This window comes from Apis dorsata, unplaced genomic scaffold (genome assembly GCF_000469605.1).
Source record: "Apis dorsata unplaced genomic scaffold, Apis dorsata 1.3 scaffold_906, whole genome shotgun sequence".
NCBI lineage: Eukaryota > Metazoa > Arthropoda > Insecta > Hymenoptera > Apidae > Apis > Apis dorsata.
The window spans coordinates 8,612-22,088 of record NW_006264020.1 but is presented as its reverse complement, the minus strand read 5'-3'; the positions used below and the strand labels follow the sequence as shown (position 1 = coordinate 22,088).

At 18.6% G+C, this 13,477-nt stretch overlaps 1 protein-coding gene across 1 annotated transcript in view; it reads left to right on the top strand.

Annotated features, from left to right (window-relative positions):
• The first annotated feature begins 3,540 nt into the window (after window positions 1-3,540).
• The window catches only part of LOC102678317 (fibrillin-1-like), a 17,772-nt gene continuing 7,835 nt past the window's right edge, over window positions 3,541-13,477 (top strand). Inside the window, exons 1-6 of the mRNA XM_006623558.2 lie at window positions 3,541-3,822; window positions 7,324-7,629; window positions 8,738-9,007; window positions 9,482-9,629; window positions 10,622-10,836; window positions 12,905-13,057. Of these exons, the coding sequence (XP_006623621.1) occupies window positions 3,741-3,822; window positions 7,324-7,629; window positions 8,738-9,007; window positions 9,482-9,629; window positions 10,622-10,836; window positions 12,905-13,057 (1,174 nt within the window). The 5' untranslated portion in view covers window positions 3,541-3,740. The remainder of the gene's footprint in view (window positions 3,823-7,323; window positions 7,630-8,737; window positions 9,008-9,481; window positions 9,630-10,621; window positions 10,837-12,904; window positions 13,058-13,477) is intronic.

Here is a 13,477-nt window from a genome sequence, read left to right as displayed (position 1 = left end):
TTATTTTTTTTTTTCTGAAAACATTAGTTTTATATTATTTATAAAAAATATTATTTAGAAAAAACATTCTTTTTTTCTATTAAATAGAAAAAATATTCTTTACATAATTCAAATAATGTTTAAATATTATATATAATCATTATAGAGTTATTTTTAATAATTTAATAATTGATTTTATTATTTGGATAATCGACGTTTTTTACTGCTCTAAGATACTTTAATTTTCAATTACATTTATTTAAATAAATTAGTTTAAATAATTTTTCTACAAAGCTAGTAAATTTTATTTTATTTTTCTTATATATTATAATATAAAAAATATTATGTGTAGAAACTAATTTAAATAATTTTGCAAATAAGTCATAATTTATTAAAATATTAAAGTTTGTTATAATTTTTTGTCATATTTTTTTTAGATAACATTCAATTTATCTATATAGATATACCAGGCAGATTATAGCAAGAAACAGAGAAAGATATAGATGCAAAAATAGATTGGAAAAAATATATAATGTTTTTTTCTGTTTGAAGCTTCGTTTTCGAGCAAATTAAAAACATTTCAAATATAAAATGAATGAATTTTGATAATACTAAATAGAATAGATTATTAACAGATTATTTTACATGATGTATACGTGCGAAATAAATGAAAAATAAATATATAAATATAAATGAATACAATTTTTATTACTTTATTATTTTATTTCTTATTTTTATTTTATCTAATTTTTCATTTTTATGAAATCAAAATTAAGCAATCAAAAAATAAATTATCAAATTGATTTATTTAATTACTTAATGAATATCAAATTGATATATTTAATGCATTTTTAAAATTTTTTTTTAAATTTTCAAATGAAAGAAATATTATTATTACATATTTATTTTTGCATTCTTGAAAACGATGCTTCAGGGAAGAAAAAATTTTTGATAATGATATTTTGAATATAAAATCACTCTTCTTGTACTACTAATTCTAAATACACAAAATTATTAATTCAAAATAATAAAATAATAATGATAATTGGATTTATTATAATTTTTAATTTAATTAATAATGATATTACATTATTTTCTTCAAGAGATTGTATCGAAATTTTAAATTAAAATCAAAATTTTAATTTTATAAAGGATAATAAAAAATAACATAATTTTTCATATAAATGCTATAATATTTAATCTGTACAATTTAATATATTCGATATATTAAAAAAAGTTAATTTAATTAAAATAATTTATATTTATACATAATTATATTATAATATATATATATATATATATAATTTTGATAAAATACAATTAACAATAAATTATTTTTAAATTTAAATTTTTATATTTGTTATAATTTATTTTTCGATGAAAATATCATTTTAAAAAGAAATATGAAATAAAAAAATTAAATTAAAAGATAGAAAAAAGAATTTTTCAAATGAGCAAAATAATATTTTTGAGAAACATAAAGGTTACGAATAATTCAAAGAAATTCTTTACCTTTCTCATATTATATCATCGTGTTGTTTATTTCAACTTCTTGGTCTCTTTTATACTTGTACATATATATATATAAGTAGATCATCACATGTTGCTATCAAGAAGGACGCAAAAGAAGCACTTCAGGTTCGACGACGATGCGTAAGCATGCAGACGGCCGACGTGGATGGTGAAATATTCGATTTTTTCACAACACAAGATATTGTGACCTGGTATTACATGATCGCCATGGAGTTGCACGTGTCACGGTCATCGCAACCTCACTAACTCGGTGACTGTTCCCGGCCTACTGACTATTACTCCTGCTGCATTTTTTTTTTTCCTCTGCTACCGAGATCAACTGATATTTATCGAGAAAAAATTATGCTAATTTCTTTTGTTTCGATATTTTTTATTTTCTTATACATATAGTAATATATTATTATTAATTATTATTGTATTTATTATTGTTTACATAAAAAAATTATTTTAAATGTTTTTTAATATTTTTTTTGTACAAAATGCTTGTATAATTATTTTTTTTAAATTATCACTATTAATTTATTCTACAATATGTTAATAAAAATTTATTATTTAGGAAAATTTAATATCTATTGACTTTTGTGTTTTAATTTAATGTTTTAATTTAAATTTATTAATATTTTTGAGATATTTTAAAAATTATATTAATATGTTATATACATATTATTATATTATATTATATTATTTATATGACTTTAAAATATAAAAATTAAAATATATTATTAAACTTTAAAATGATAAAATTAAGAAGAAATAATTCTTATGTGTAATCCAATAATGTTTTTTTTTAATTACTAATATCTTATATTTATTAATAAATATTATTAATAAATATTAAATTTATTAAAAGATTTTAAAAATAATTTCAATTTTAATTAAAAATAATATAATTTTCTAAAAATAATGTTTATTAGATTTTGATTTTGAAATTGATATAAGATATAAATACATGAAATATTTGAAAACATTCTGATTGTCCGCATAAGGGTAGTACGGAAATTCACAAGATCAACAAAGCGTCTACTGTCCACAGAATACCGGCAAAAAAAGGATCTTTTATACTGACATCGAGTCAAGAACACATGCCGCGGAAGAAGTCACGAGTACTATGATCAACAGGCTCTCGAAATTCAAGGAGAGGGATTTTCTTTCAAAAAAAAAAGACATATTATGTAGTAATGATGAGATTAAAATAATATTTATATACATTGTATTTAATAAAAATTTAAAATTGAATTTCTTAATTAATAAATTTTAATAAAATGTTGCAAATTTAATATAAATTTTAGTTTCTTAGGTACAATTATTTTTTAAGTTTTTAATTATTCATAATTAAATATCAGAAGTAATAATATGTATGTTATTTAATGATTTTAAATAAATTATATTATTTATTTTTGATCAAAATTCTTGATTAAAATATTTTATATTTTATATGATTAAATCATGTATTTAATAAGCGATAAAGAAAGAAAAAATATATTATAATCATTATAGTATTATAATTCTGCTATTTGATCGTGTTTGGGTTAAGTTGATAATTTATAAAAGGCATATAATCTAACAATCTATATAATCAACAAAAGAAAATTAATCTAAAATGCATGAATTAAAACTTATGTAGAGGTTGTTTTTATTGCTTTTGAATTCATTTCTTTTCCATTAATATTTATTCATTAAATGTTTTTTTATATATTTTAATACATATTATATTATGTGTTTTAATACATAAAATTTAAATAATCCAAATTTTTTTAAATAATAAATTTTAAACATATATTTTTTGATTGTAATATTGAATTATTCGCTATGAATAAAACAACTTAGATAATAAAATGATGAAAAAATAGATGAAATGTGTGAAAAAATTCAGACATTGAGATGACCTTCCAAGCAAGTTTAAGATCAGTGCCATCACTGATGATGAAATTGCTCTAGTATCTATGCGCGCGCATACCAAAGAGAGAGGTATATGGGGGAAATAAGCCATCAGGATAGAGAAGGACAATCCGAGAAATGAGATGCACATAGAAAGGTGCAGAGAAGAAAACCGTGGTATCGGCAAACTGAATGCTTTAATGCATGCTGAGCGTTTGGTCGGAACGCATCCGACAAAAGAGAAACGATTTTTTGTTTTTATATCAATCAAATTGGCAACAATAAAAAGATAAAATTTCAAAAGAAAAGATTGTGATACGACTAATTTCACAAAAAATTCAAGAAAGAAGATGACTCGATTTACGGATCTACGTATGATTTTCTTCTTACTTCTAATCATTCAATTGGAGAAATTCTTTCTTCGAAAACAAGGTATTATTTGTATTAAAAATTCCATCGAATTTCTTATATTTTTAGTTATTGCTAATTAATGAAAAATGAATAAGTAAATTTTATTGCTTAAATTGTTTCTCACTTGTAAGAATATAAATTGTAAATACGCATTGAGAACTTAATTTCTTAGAATTGATAATTAAAGTTAATATGTGTAAAATAACGTTCGGTAGAATTTTAAGACGTTTAGATATTGTTTATGTAGTATCATTCAAAATAGCATTAATTAGTAAATTAATGTTTGAAAAATGATATGGAAGTTAAGTAGTATAGGAGAAATGTGGAGTTCCGAGTTTGAGAATGAATAAAATTAATTTGCCGTACTATTTCTAATTTATTAGACAAATAAAAAAGAAGTATGCTTTTAACAATAATGTAATTATATATTTGAATTTATCATTTTTATAAAAATTATCATATTTATATATACAATATATATGTAATATATATATATTCTTTATATTATATTATTTATTATAATAAATTATAATTTATTATAACACATAAATTATATTATTTTATAATATATCAGAAAATTATAAATATTCTATGTTTAATAAAAGTAAGGAATAAATAAAGAAAAAAAATAATAAATGAAAAATAATTCCTAGTAAATACATTTTATTTATTTGATTATTAATTATATCTGTTTACATTAAATAAATTATATCTATAATAATTAAATTAATGCATTATTTTTATAACAAGCATTAAAATAATTTTATTTATTTTTATATTATTTTATAATTTTATAGTATTCATTCAATATGTATCTAACTTTTTATTATTATTTCGCGAATTTTTCATTGTAAATGATTTTACCTATATAAATAATTTTAAAAAAATTTTAGTTTTAAGATAAGTTTTTAGATAAAACCACAATGATTTAAGAAAAATAAATTCTTTTTTTAAATCAAATTTAAATTAATTTGATATGATTAAAATGTATTTAATTAAAAAGGATAGTTTTGTAATGAAACCATGAAATATATGTACGTACAAACTACATAACTTCATTCTTATCAAACAATTATCAATTGGTCTATGTGTAATCTTTGATTTATGGAGATCTCTAATTGAATACTATAACAGTATTATCTTCTATAGAGTACATAATATATAAACATTTTTATTCATTTTAAGCAAACATTATATAGTCTTTCTTATAAAAGATAAGAAATTCAACTTTACATTAATATATGAATATTATTAATTAAGTTGATAAATTAAGGAATAAATGAATATATAAATTGTTTTATTTATATTTTACAGTAGAAATATTAATACTCATAATATATTTTAATTATTAAACAAATGTAATATATAACAAAATAATATAATAATTATCTTATAATAATATTAATGTGATATTCAAAAATTTTGATGATTACAATATATTGATGAACATAAATTAAAACTATCTCAAAATGTTCAAAAATTTTTTTAAAAAAAATTAATTAAAATTTTATAAAAAATTATGAAAATTATTTTGATATTTCTATACCTAAACTAACATAAAAATTATAATTAGTTACTTATATTATAATAAGAACAACGAAAGTATAACGAAAAGAAAACGCATAACAAATAATTTTAATTTATATATTATAATTATTCGTATTTATTTTATTATAGTGAAAAAATTTAATTCATGATTTATATCACTTAAAAATAAAACGAAGTTAAATATTATGAACTTTTAAGTATCATATCTATTTACGTTATATTTATTTTACATCTATTATTATTCTATTTAATTATTTAAAACTTATTTTTAAAATTTTAAAAATATTTAATTCAAAATTAAATTTATTGTATGAATGAAATATATAGATGATCAATTTTAGATAATGAAAAATTTTAAATAAAATATAAATATATTATATAAAAGAATTTGATAATAATTTAATAAAGATTATAAAAAAAGACATAAAAATAGAATATGATGAAAATTTATTATATGAAATAATTTATTATATGAAATTTTTGAGCAAAAACGAAATAATAAAGATTGTTAAGAAACATTTATCTATGATTTTTCTTCTTATCGCTGCACTTATTGCAACGACAGGTAAAATCTTACATTAGACTTAAATTGTATATATAAAGTTCGTGAAAATGATATGCAAATAAGAGATAACTCCATGATGTTTAAATTTATTATCAAATTTAACTATTTTTATTTTATTTTTTCTGTTTCTATTTCACTTTATAGTTCTAAGAATTATTTGTGATCAATTGAATTAATAAATTGAAAAAAATAAAAGAAAAACAATTTACAAAAAACTGAAAAATAATTTAAATTTTATGCAAGTTTTATTCTATACGATAAATGTATAAAATTGAAATTTAAAAAAAAATTGAATTTTAAAAAATTGAATTAACAAAATTAGAATTTTATTATTTTAGAAAGTTATTTATTATAATTATAAATTTTGGAGTGAAATAGAGATATTTTATGAAAGTGATGAAAATGAAGGCTTTTTTTGAAATTGGAAATTATTGTCTGGCGTATAAAATTATTATCAATCATCAATTTTATAATAATCGAAAATATAGATATGAAATGATGAAATAATTAATATTCTAAGAAATATATAAAATTAGTAATTAAAAAAATATTGTAAAAAGAAGAAATAATAAAAAAATGATAAAAATTAAGTTATTTAATGAATCTTCTTGATATGATCAAAATGATCAATTTGACATTATTTCATCAATTTGATAATTTTCTTTATGAATTAGAAATAATTTAAGTCAGATTAAGAGAATTAATAACTTTTACCGTTCCTTTTCATCATTTTTTTTTTTTTTTGATCACTCATAACAAATTCATTGATGCCATTTTTTTAATCGATATCAATTTTTCTGAATGAACTATATTCATTTCATTTATTAAAAAATATAATGAAATTTCTATATATTTAACGATTTCTATATATATAACATTTATATATTCGTCACCTTAAAGAATCTTAAAGAATGAATAAATATCGAATTAGAATCAATTTTTTCAATAAAAATTAATAAAACAAAAAAAATTAACAAAAAGTAAAAGAATAATATTCGAATGAGGCTCAAATAAATAAAATTTTAAACAGAAATTTAATTTTTATTGAAAAATTATGAAAAAGTGAATCATGCAGAGTAAATGTTTGATATTAAAATATTAGATTTTTGGAAGAATAAGCATTAAAGCATTTTTATTGTTAAAAAAGAATAACGAATGTTAAATAAATATTAGAGATATATGAATATAAAAGTTCTCCTATAAAGTATTATGATTTTCAATTCTTATTGAAAAAAAATTAACTTTAATTTCTTTTATAGTCAATTTAACTATCATCTAATTATCAGCGATAATTAGATATTATAATAAAATAATAAATATTATAATAAAATAAAATAGCAAAAATTGAATTTATTTATAACGATCATTTTTGTCCTAATAATAACATTCTATAGTTTCTATTTTAATAGGAATTTTGTTCAGTGAAGCCAGAATGGAAGAGCAATTTGAAAAATGCTGTGGACTTGGTACTTCATGGGCTTTGGAAGGGCTCAGGTGTGAAAAATTCACAGGTCCAGTATCTGGAGTGCCGACAGTCGAACAAGGACTTTGCTTAGAGGCTGTGGACATCTGTTGCGTGAGAGCGTATCACGAACAACAATGCAAGAAAGGGAAATTGGACGCACATGTTGGTTTAGCGTGTGTTTCCGGCAGTAAAAGTAAACGTTTGGGACCGGGTGATTATCATCGTGACTGTTGCGAAGCGTGTAAATTAGGTAATTTGTATTTCTATAATTTTTCTAAACATTCTATTTCTTTTTATACATTTCTATATAGTTCTATATAGTATTTTTTTCCTTATTCAGTTCAAGTCATACATAAGAAAAAGATAAAATTGAAGAAAAAAATCTGGTCAAATGTATAGTTATTAAATATTAAATATAAAAATGTTTTTTAAATATAAAATGAGATGTTTATAATGTTTATAAAATTGATGTTATATAAATGTTTATAAAATTTTTAGTTTTTTAATCATTTATCTATTCAGATTATTAGGCAGATTTTAATGCAAAATTAAATTTTTATGAATATGAATAAAAAAAATAGTGCTTAAATAGAGATTTATTTTATTCCATAAATATAATAATAAGCATTATACTTTGGATATTTTATGTTTTTTTTATTTCATAGATTTTTGAATATTCAATTTTGATATTTCGCATAAATATCCTAAATCTATAAATTTTATTGGTATTAAGATTAATAGTTATTTTTTCATATGTTAAAGATATATATAATTGCAAATTAATTTTAATAGTTCAAAAACTCTTTTATATTTTAATAAATGAAAATAAAAATGACAATATCTTTTTTGATATTTTATCCTTTTTTTTGTCTAAATAGTTTTTTATTTTTTTAACAAAATAATTCTTTTTTTTAATAATTTAATTCTTATTAATTATTATTTATTTTTATAATAAGAAAACACAGTGTTGATTTAGAAAAATAATATAACTATAAAAATAATAATATAACTACAAAATTGAAAATTTTTACAATTATTAATTATAATTGTAGTATTAATATTATATTTGTTTTAAAGCAAGTTAATAACATTTTAATTATACTATTATTAATAATAAGTAATTGTTATTAATAAATTAATAATAAGTAATATCTATTTTTGAATAATGTAATTTAAAAGTAATTAATAAGTAATTGCTTTGTTTATATTTAATTATATATTTAATTAAATTTAATCAAATAAAATTAGTTTTCTTCATCTTTTGAAAATAGACTTACTTGCAATTGTTCTTTTGTGAATCTGCGATATATTGTTACGTAATTAATTATTTTAGTAACTTTTTAAATTTTATTAAAAAGGGATTTTAACTGGATCTATGGGACAAGGATGTGCTTTTAAAAAATTTACCTTTGGCAATCCATGGGATCCTGCATTTTTGGAATGTTGTTATGAAGCATCACCAAGTACGACAACAATTTTTACTACAAATCTTACAAATGCAACATCTTCCAGCGAGATTACTAATAGTGAATCAACTTCAATATCATCATATTCTTCTTCTTCTTCATTGTCTACTCAAACTACATTAGCCTCATCAACATCTTTTTCTCCATCGATACCTACACCTCGTAAGTAATAATATTAAATTTCTATTAAGATAAAATTTTAAAAATTACATTAATACTGTTAAATATTTAGAAAAATAAAAAATTAACTTTAAAAATATTAAATTTTAATATTTTCAATTATGATTTAATTTTAAATTGTAATTTATTTATAATTGTTTATTTGTAATTTATAATTTGTAAAAATTATTAAAAAATTATCTCATTTTTCGATTCCTATGATATAATTATTATATGATATATTATTATTGTTATATATTTAAAATAAAGCTGATTTAAACAGTTTTAAACAAATATCTATAATACAAGTTAAATCAAATAAAAAAATATTTTTTTCTTAAATTAGAAATTCTTAAATTTTAAATAAATTATCCTCAATATTATAATTAATGTTAAAATTAAAAATTATTAATTATCGGCATATTAACTTAATCTACTTAATATCTACTTAAATAATTTAAAAATATTAATTTATAGCCTTAGATGACATCTGCCAACTTATGAAGGGATTATTATGTTCTGACATTTGTGTTCCTACACCAGGATCTTATTATTGTAAATGTCGCGAAGGTTTTACTCTATTAGAAGATGGAAAGACTTGTAGACAAGATCTACCAACTGATAGGTATAGAAGTTTTATAAAATAAAAAATATATTCAAAAAATTTAGAAATTTTTTTAAATTATTTATTTCAAGGTTTAACGAAATGTATGATGAATCTTTTTCAAAAGAAATTCTTTTTCAAATATGAAAAATCGAAATGTTTTCAACTTGCATATTAAATATTTTAGCTTTTTCTTAAAATAGCATTTTGATAATGTTAGTGATAATGTTGTTAATTATTTTCTATTCTTAAATCGCAACTATTTTGTATTTGTCAGATTAATTAATAACTGATTTCTTTCTTTTCTCATATCTAAAAAATTTCTTTAAAAGAAACATAAATAAGATATAAAAAAATTAAATAATCATCAAATTGGAATAAAAAAAATAAAATAAATTAAACTGAAATCGGCTTAAAAATGTATTTAAATGTATTTACAAAAAATAATTCTTTCAATAATGTGTACTTATAGAAAGAATTTTTAGAATTTTGAAAGAGATTCATTGTAAATTTTATTATGTTTTAAAATAAATAATTTATTTAACAAAAATTTTTGAATTTTTTGATTACATTTTATATTTACATATTATATTTTTTAATTTTTTTAAAACTTAATAACTTATTTTCTATAAATATTTTAAAATTGTTACATATTCTAATTTAATAAATAATATAAATTTATAGTATTAAATTTATTAAATTTATTAATTAAATTTATAATATAAGAATTTATTAGTTTTTTATTATATTTTTTTTTTATTATATTTTTTTTTATTATATTTTTAGTATTTTATGAATTGATTTTTATCAAAACAAAAGTTTCAAAACAAATTCCACTATTAATCATTAAAATTATATTATTTAGGCAAAGTTAAATTTTTCTTCATTTTTGCATTATTGATTTTCTCTTCATAGAAAAATAAATCACATTAATTTGAGATGACTATTTTTTTATCATAAATATTATCATTATATCTTAATAAAGAAATATTATATAATTTTAATTGATACAGATGTAAATCTAGTAATCCATGTGAACAACGTTGTACGGATAATGGAGTTGCAGTTACATGCAGTTGTAATCCTGGTTACATATTAGCGGATGATAAACATTCTTGTTTATTGAAACCATCGGAAATTAAAACTACTACTATTCTGGAGGACAACGACTTTTCACTTCTTTGTCCAGCTGGTTATCGTTACAATGCTACTAATCAAGTTTGCGATGGTAAGTAAGAAAAAAATATTAAAAATATCAAATTTAATTATCAATAAAAATTCATTTCGTCAAACGTATTACCAATAAAATATTTTTATGAATTAATTTATATACAAAAGAATAATAAAAAAGAGAGTTTATAACTTTTAAAATTAATCAATATACTAATAAAAATTAACGAAAAAATTAATATTTTCAAAGAAGAAAATAAAATAAAACAATTTTTAATAAATAAAAATAAATAATTTTTTGAAATTTCCTTAATAGTAAATTGATAGTAAATTGAAGTTAGATTGGTAGTAGATTCGCAACAGAGAGGATAGTTTAGTGTTAGAATTTTATCTATCTTTTTTATTATTTGTTTTGTTGTTCAAATCAAACAACAAACTATACATACTGCAAATGTATTTTTGTTATCAGATTGCAATCTATAATTAGTGTACATAAAAAAAAATATTTTTGATATAAATATATCTTTAGCAAGATCTACTATACTTTTTTTTGTAAAAGTCAGTCTAATAAATTTTTATAACAGATCCTGCTGTTTCCTGATAATAAAACTTTGAAAAATCTCATAATCAATTATTGCAGTTTATTAATAGATCAATGAATTTTTTTTAGCAATTATTAGCTTATTATTAGCTTAAAAATATATTTTAAATATAAAACAAAATAAATTATATAAAATGAGTTATATAAAATGAATATATTTGTGTTTATTAAGAATTTATATGTCTGCAATATGAAAATTATAAAAAAAATTTTAAATAAATAATTTTTAAATAATCATATAAATCTTTAATTATACTATAATTCATTTCACTATTATATTATACATATATAAAGAAACATTTTCTTCAACAATTCTTTATATTTTATTAATTATTTAATTTTTTGTTTAAGATCTTTTCTAGTTAATAATAAGCTTAGAATTGTTAAAATATTGTTTATTGAAAAAATTATAGATATTGAAAAATTCTGAACAATCTTACATATCCAAATATTTTACATATAATAATTATATTAGAACAAATAATATTTTTTTCAATTAAATTCATGAAAAAGATGAATAGTCTGTGAATATATTAATTTAAATATATATGTATATAGAATGTTAATATATTAATGGAATATCTTTGGAAGATTAATTTTGTGGCCAAATAAATACAAAAGTTTGTATATAAAGATGTTAAGTCTATTTATTAAATTATAAACACTTAAAATTTGTTAACAATTTAATGCAAATTTTAATTATTTATAATTTATTTTAGTAAGTCTCAACCGATATTTTTGTATAATTTTTAAGTTTATTTTAATCTTTAGAATCAATCGTCCAAAATTATTCTATCATATATATTAAGATTTTTATATATACATTATATATACTATATATAATTTTTATATAATTATTAAAATATAAATGAATTAACATTTTCTAAATAATTAAATAATTAATAAAACTGTGACTACATAAATTGTTTCTTGTAACGAAATTATTTTTCTGACATTTGCAATCATGTAACAAAAAATTGTTCAAATTTACTTTGGATAATGTAAATAAGATTATATTTTTTTCAGAGATAATAGAAAACTTGATAAAAAAAAATCATGATATTTTACATGATATCAATTAGTATTCTTTTATGATTTGTTCAAATTGTATATAATTGAATATGATTGTAATATACAAATTTAGAAAAGAAAATTAAATAAGAAATTAAATTATATATATATTGATTGTTTGAAATTCCTTAAGAATGATCAAATGTCAATATCGAGATTTTTTGTTTGGCATGGTATTAATTTGAATTAATCGATTTTTGACTCATTGAATTAATAATAATTTGAATGATTCTTATTTGAATTGCTTATTTTAATGTTTTGTTCATTTTTAATACATTTTATCATCGTAAAATTTTCATTGCCTTCATAAATTTCAATTTCGTTTTCAAGCTTATTTTATGTTTGCTTAATGATATGAGCTTTATTTTCAAATATGTTTTTCTGTGATTTTGCATTGCATTTTTTGCTTATGTACATGATTACTTTTGTTGCCATCATGTGTTCTACCGCTTAGACGTGAACGAGTGTATAGAAAGAAGAATATGTCCTGATTATTGTGAGAACACTATAGGATCTTATATATGCACATCAAAAAATCTCAAAATTGATCCTTATGAAGATTGTCCTCCTGGATACCAATGGGAATCTATCACTGGCCTTTGCTCAGGTATGAGTGTATATAATTTAATAATCATTGATTTTTTTTAATATATTTCCAATAATTTATTTTATAATTTCTATTTTCATTGAAAAAAAACTTTTAGTATATATTTAATTTTATTTGATTCTTTTTCTTTAGAGAAACTATTAAAACTATTTGTATGTTATAATTTTGAATCTGTTACATAATAAGATAATATATTTTATATGGATTTAATAAACTCATGTATACAGAAATATTAATAATTAATATTTTTAGGCAAAAAGAAATGTGTAAAAAAATATAAGAATTTTTTTTCTTTATAATATTATTAATTCTAATTTTCGATTGTTAATATCTTTTATTGACATCAATATATTATTATTTTAAAATTTGAAAATATTTTATTACATAATGAATTTTTTTCATTTGTTATCAAAAAATTAA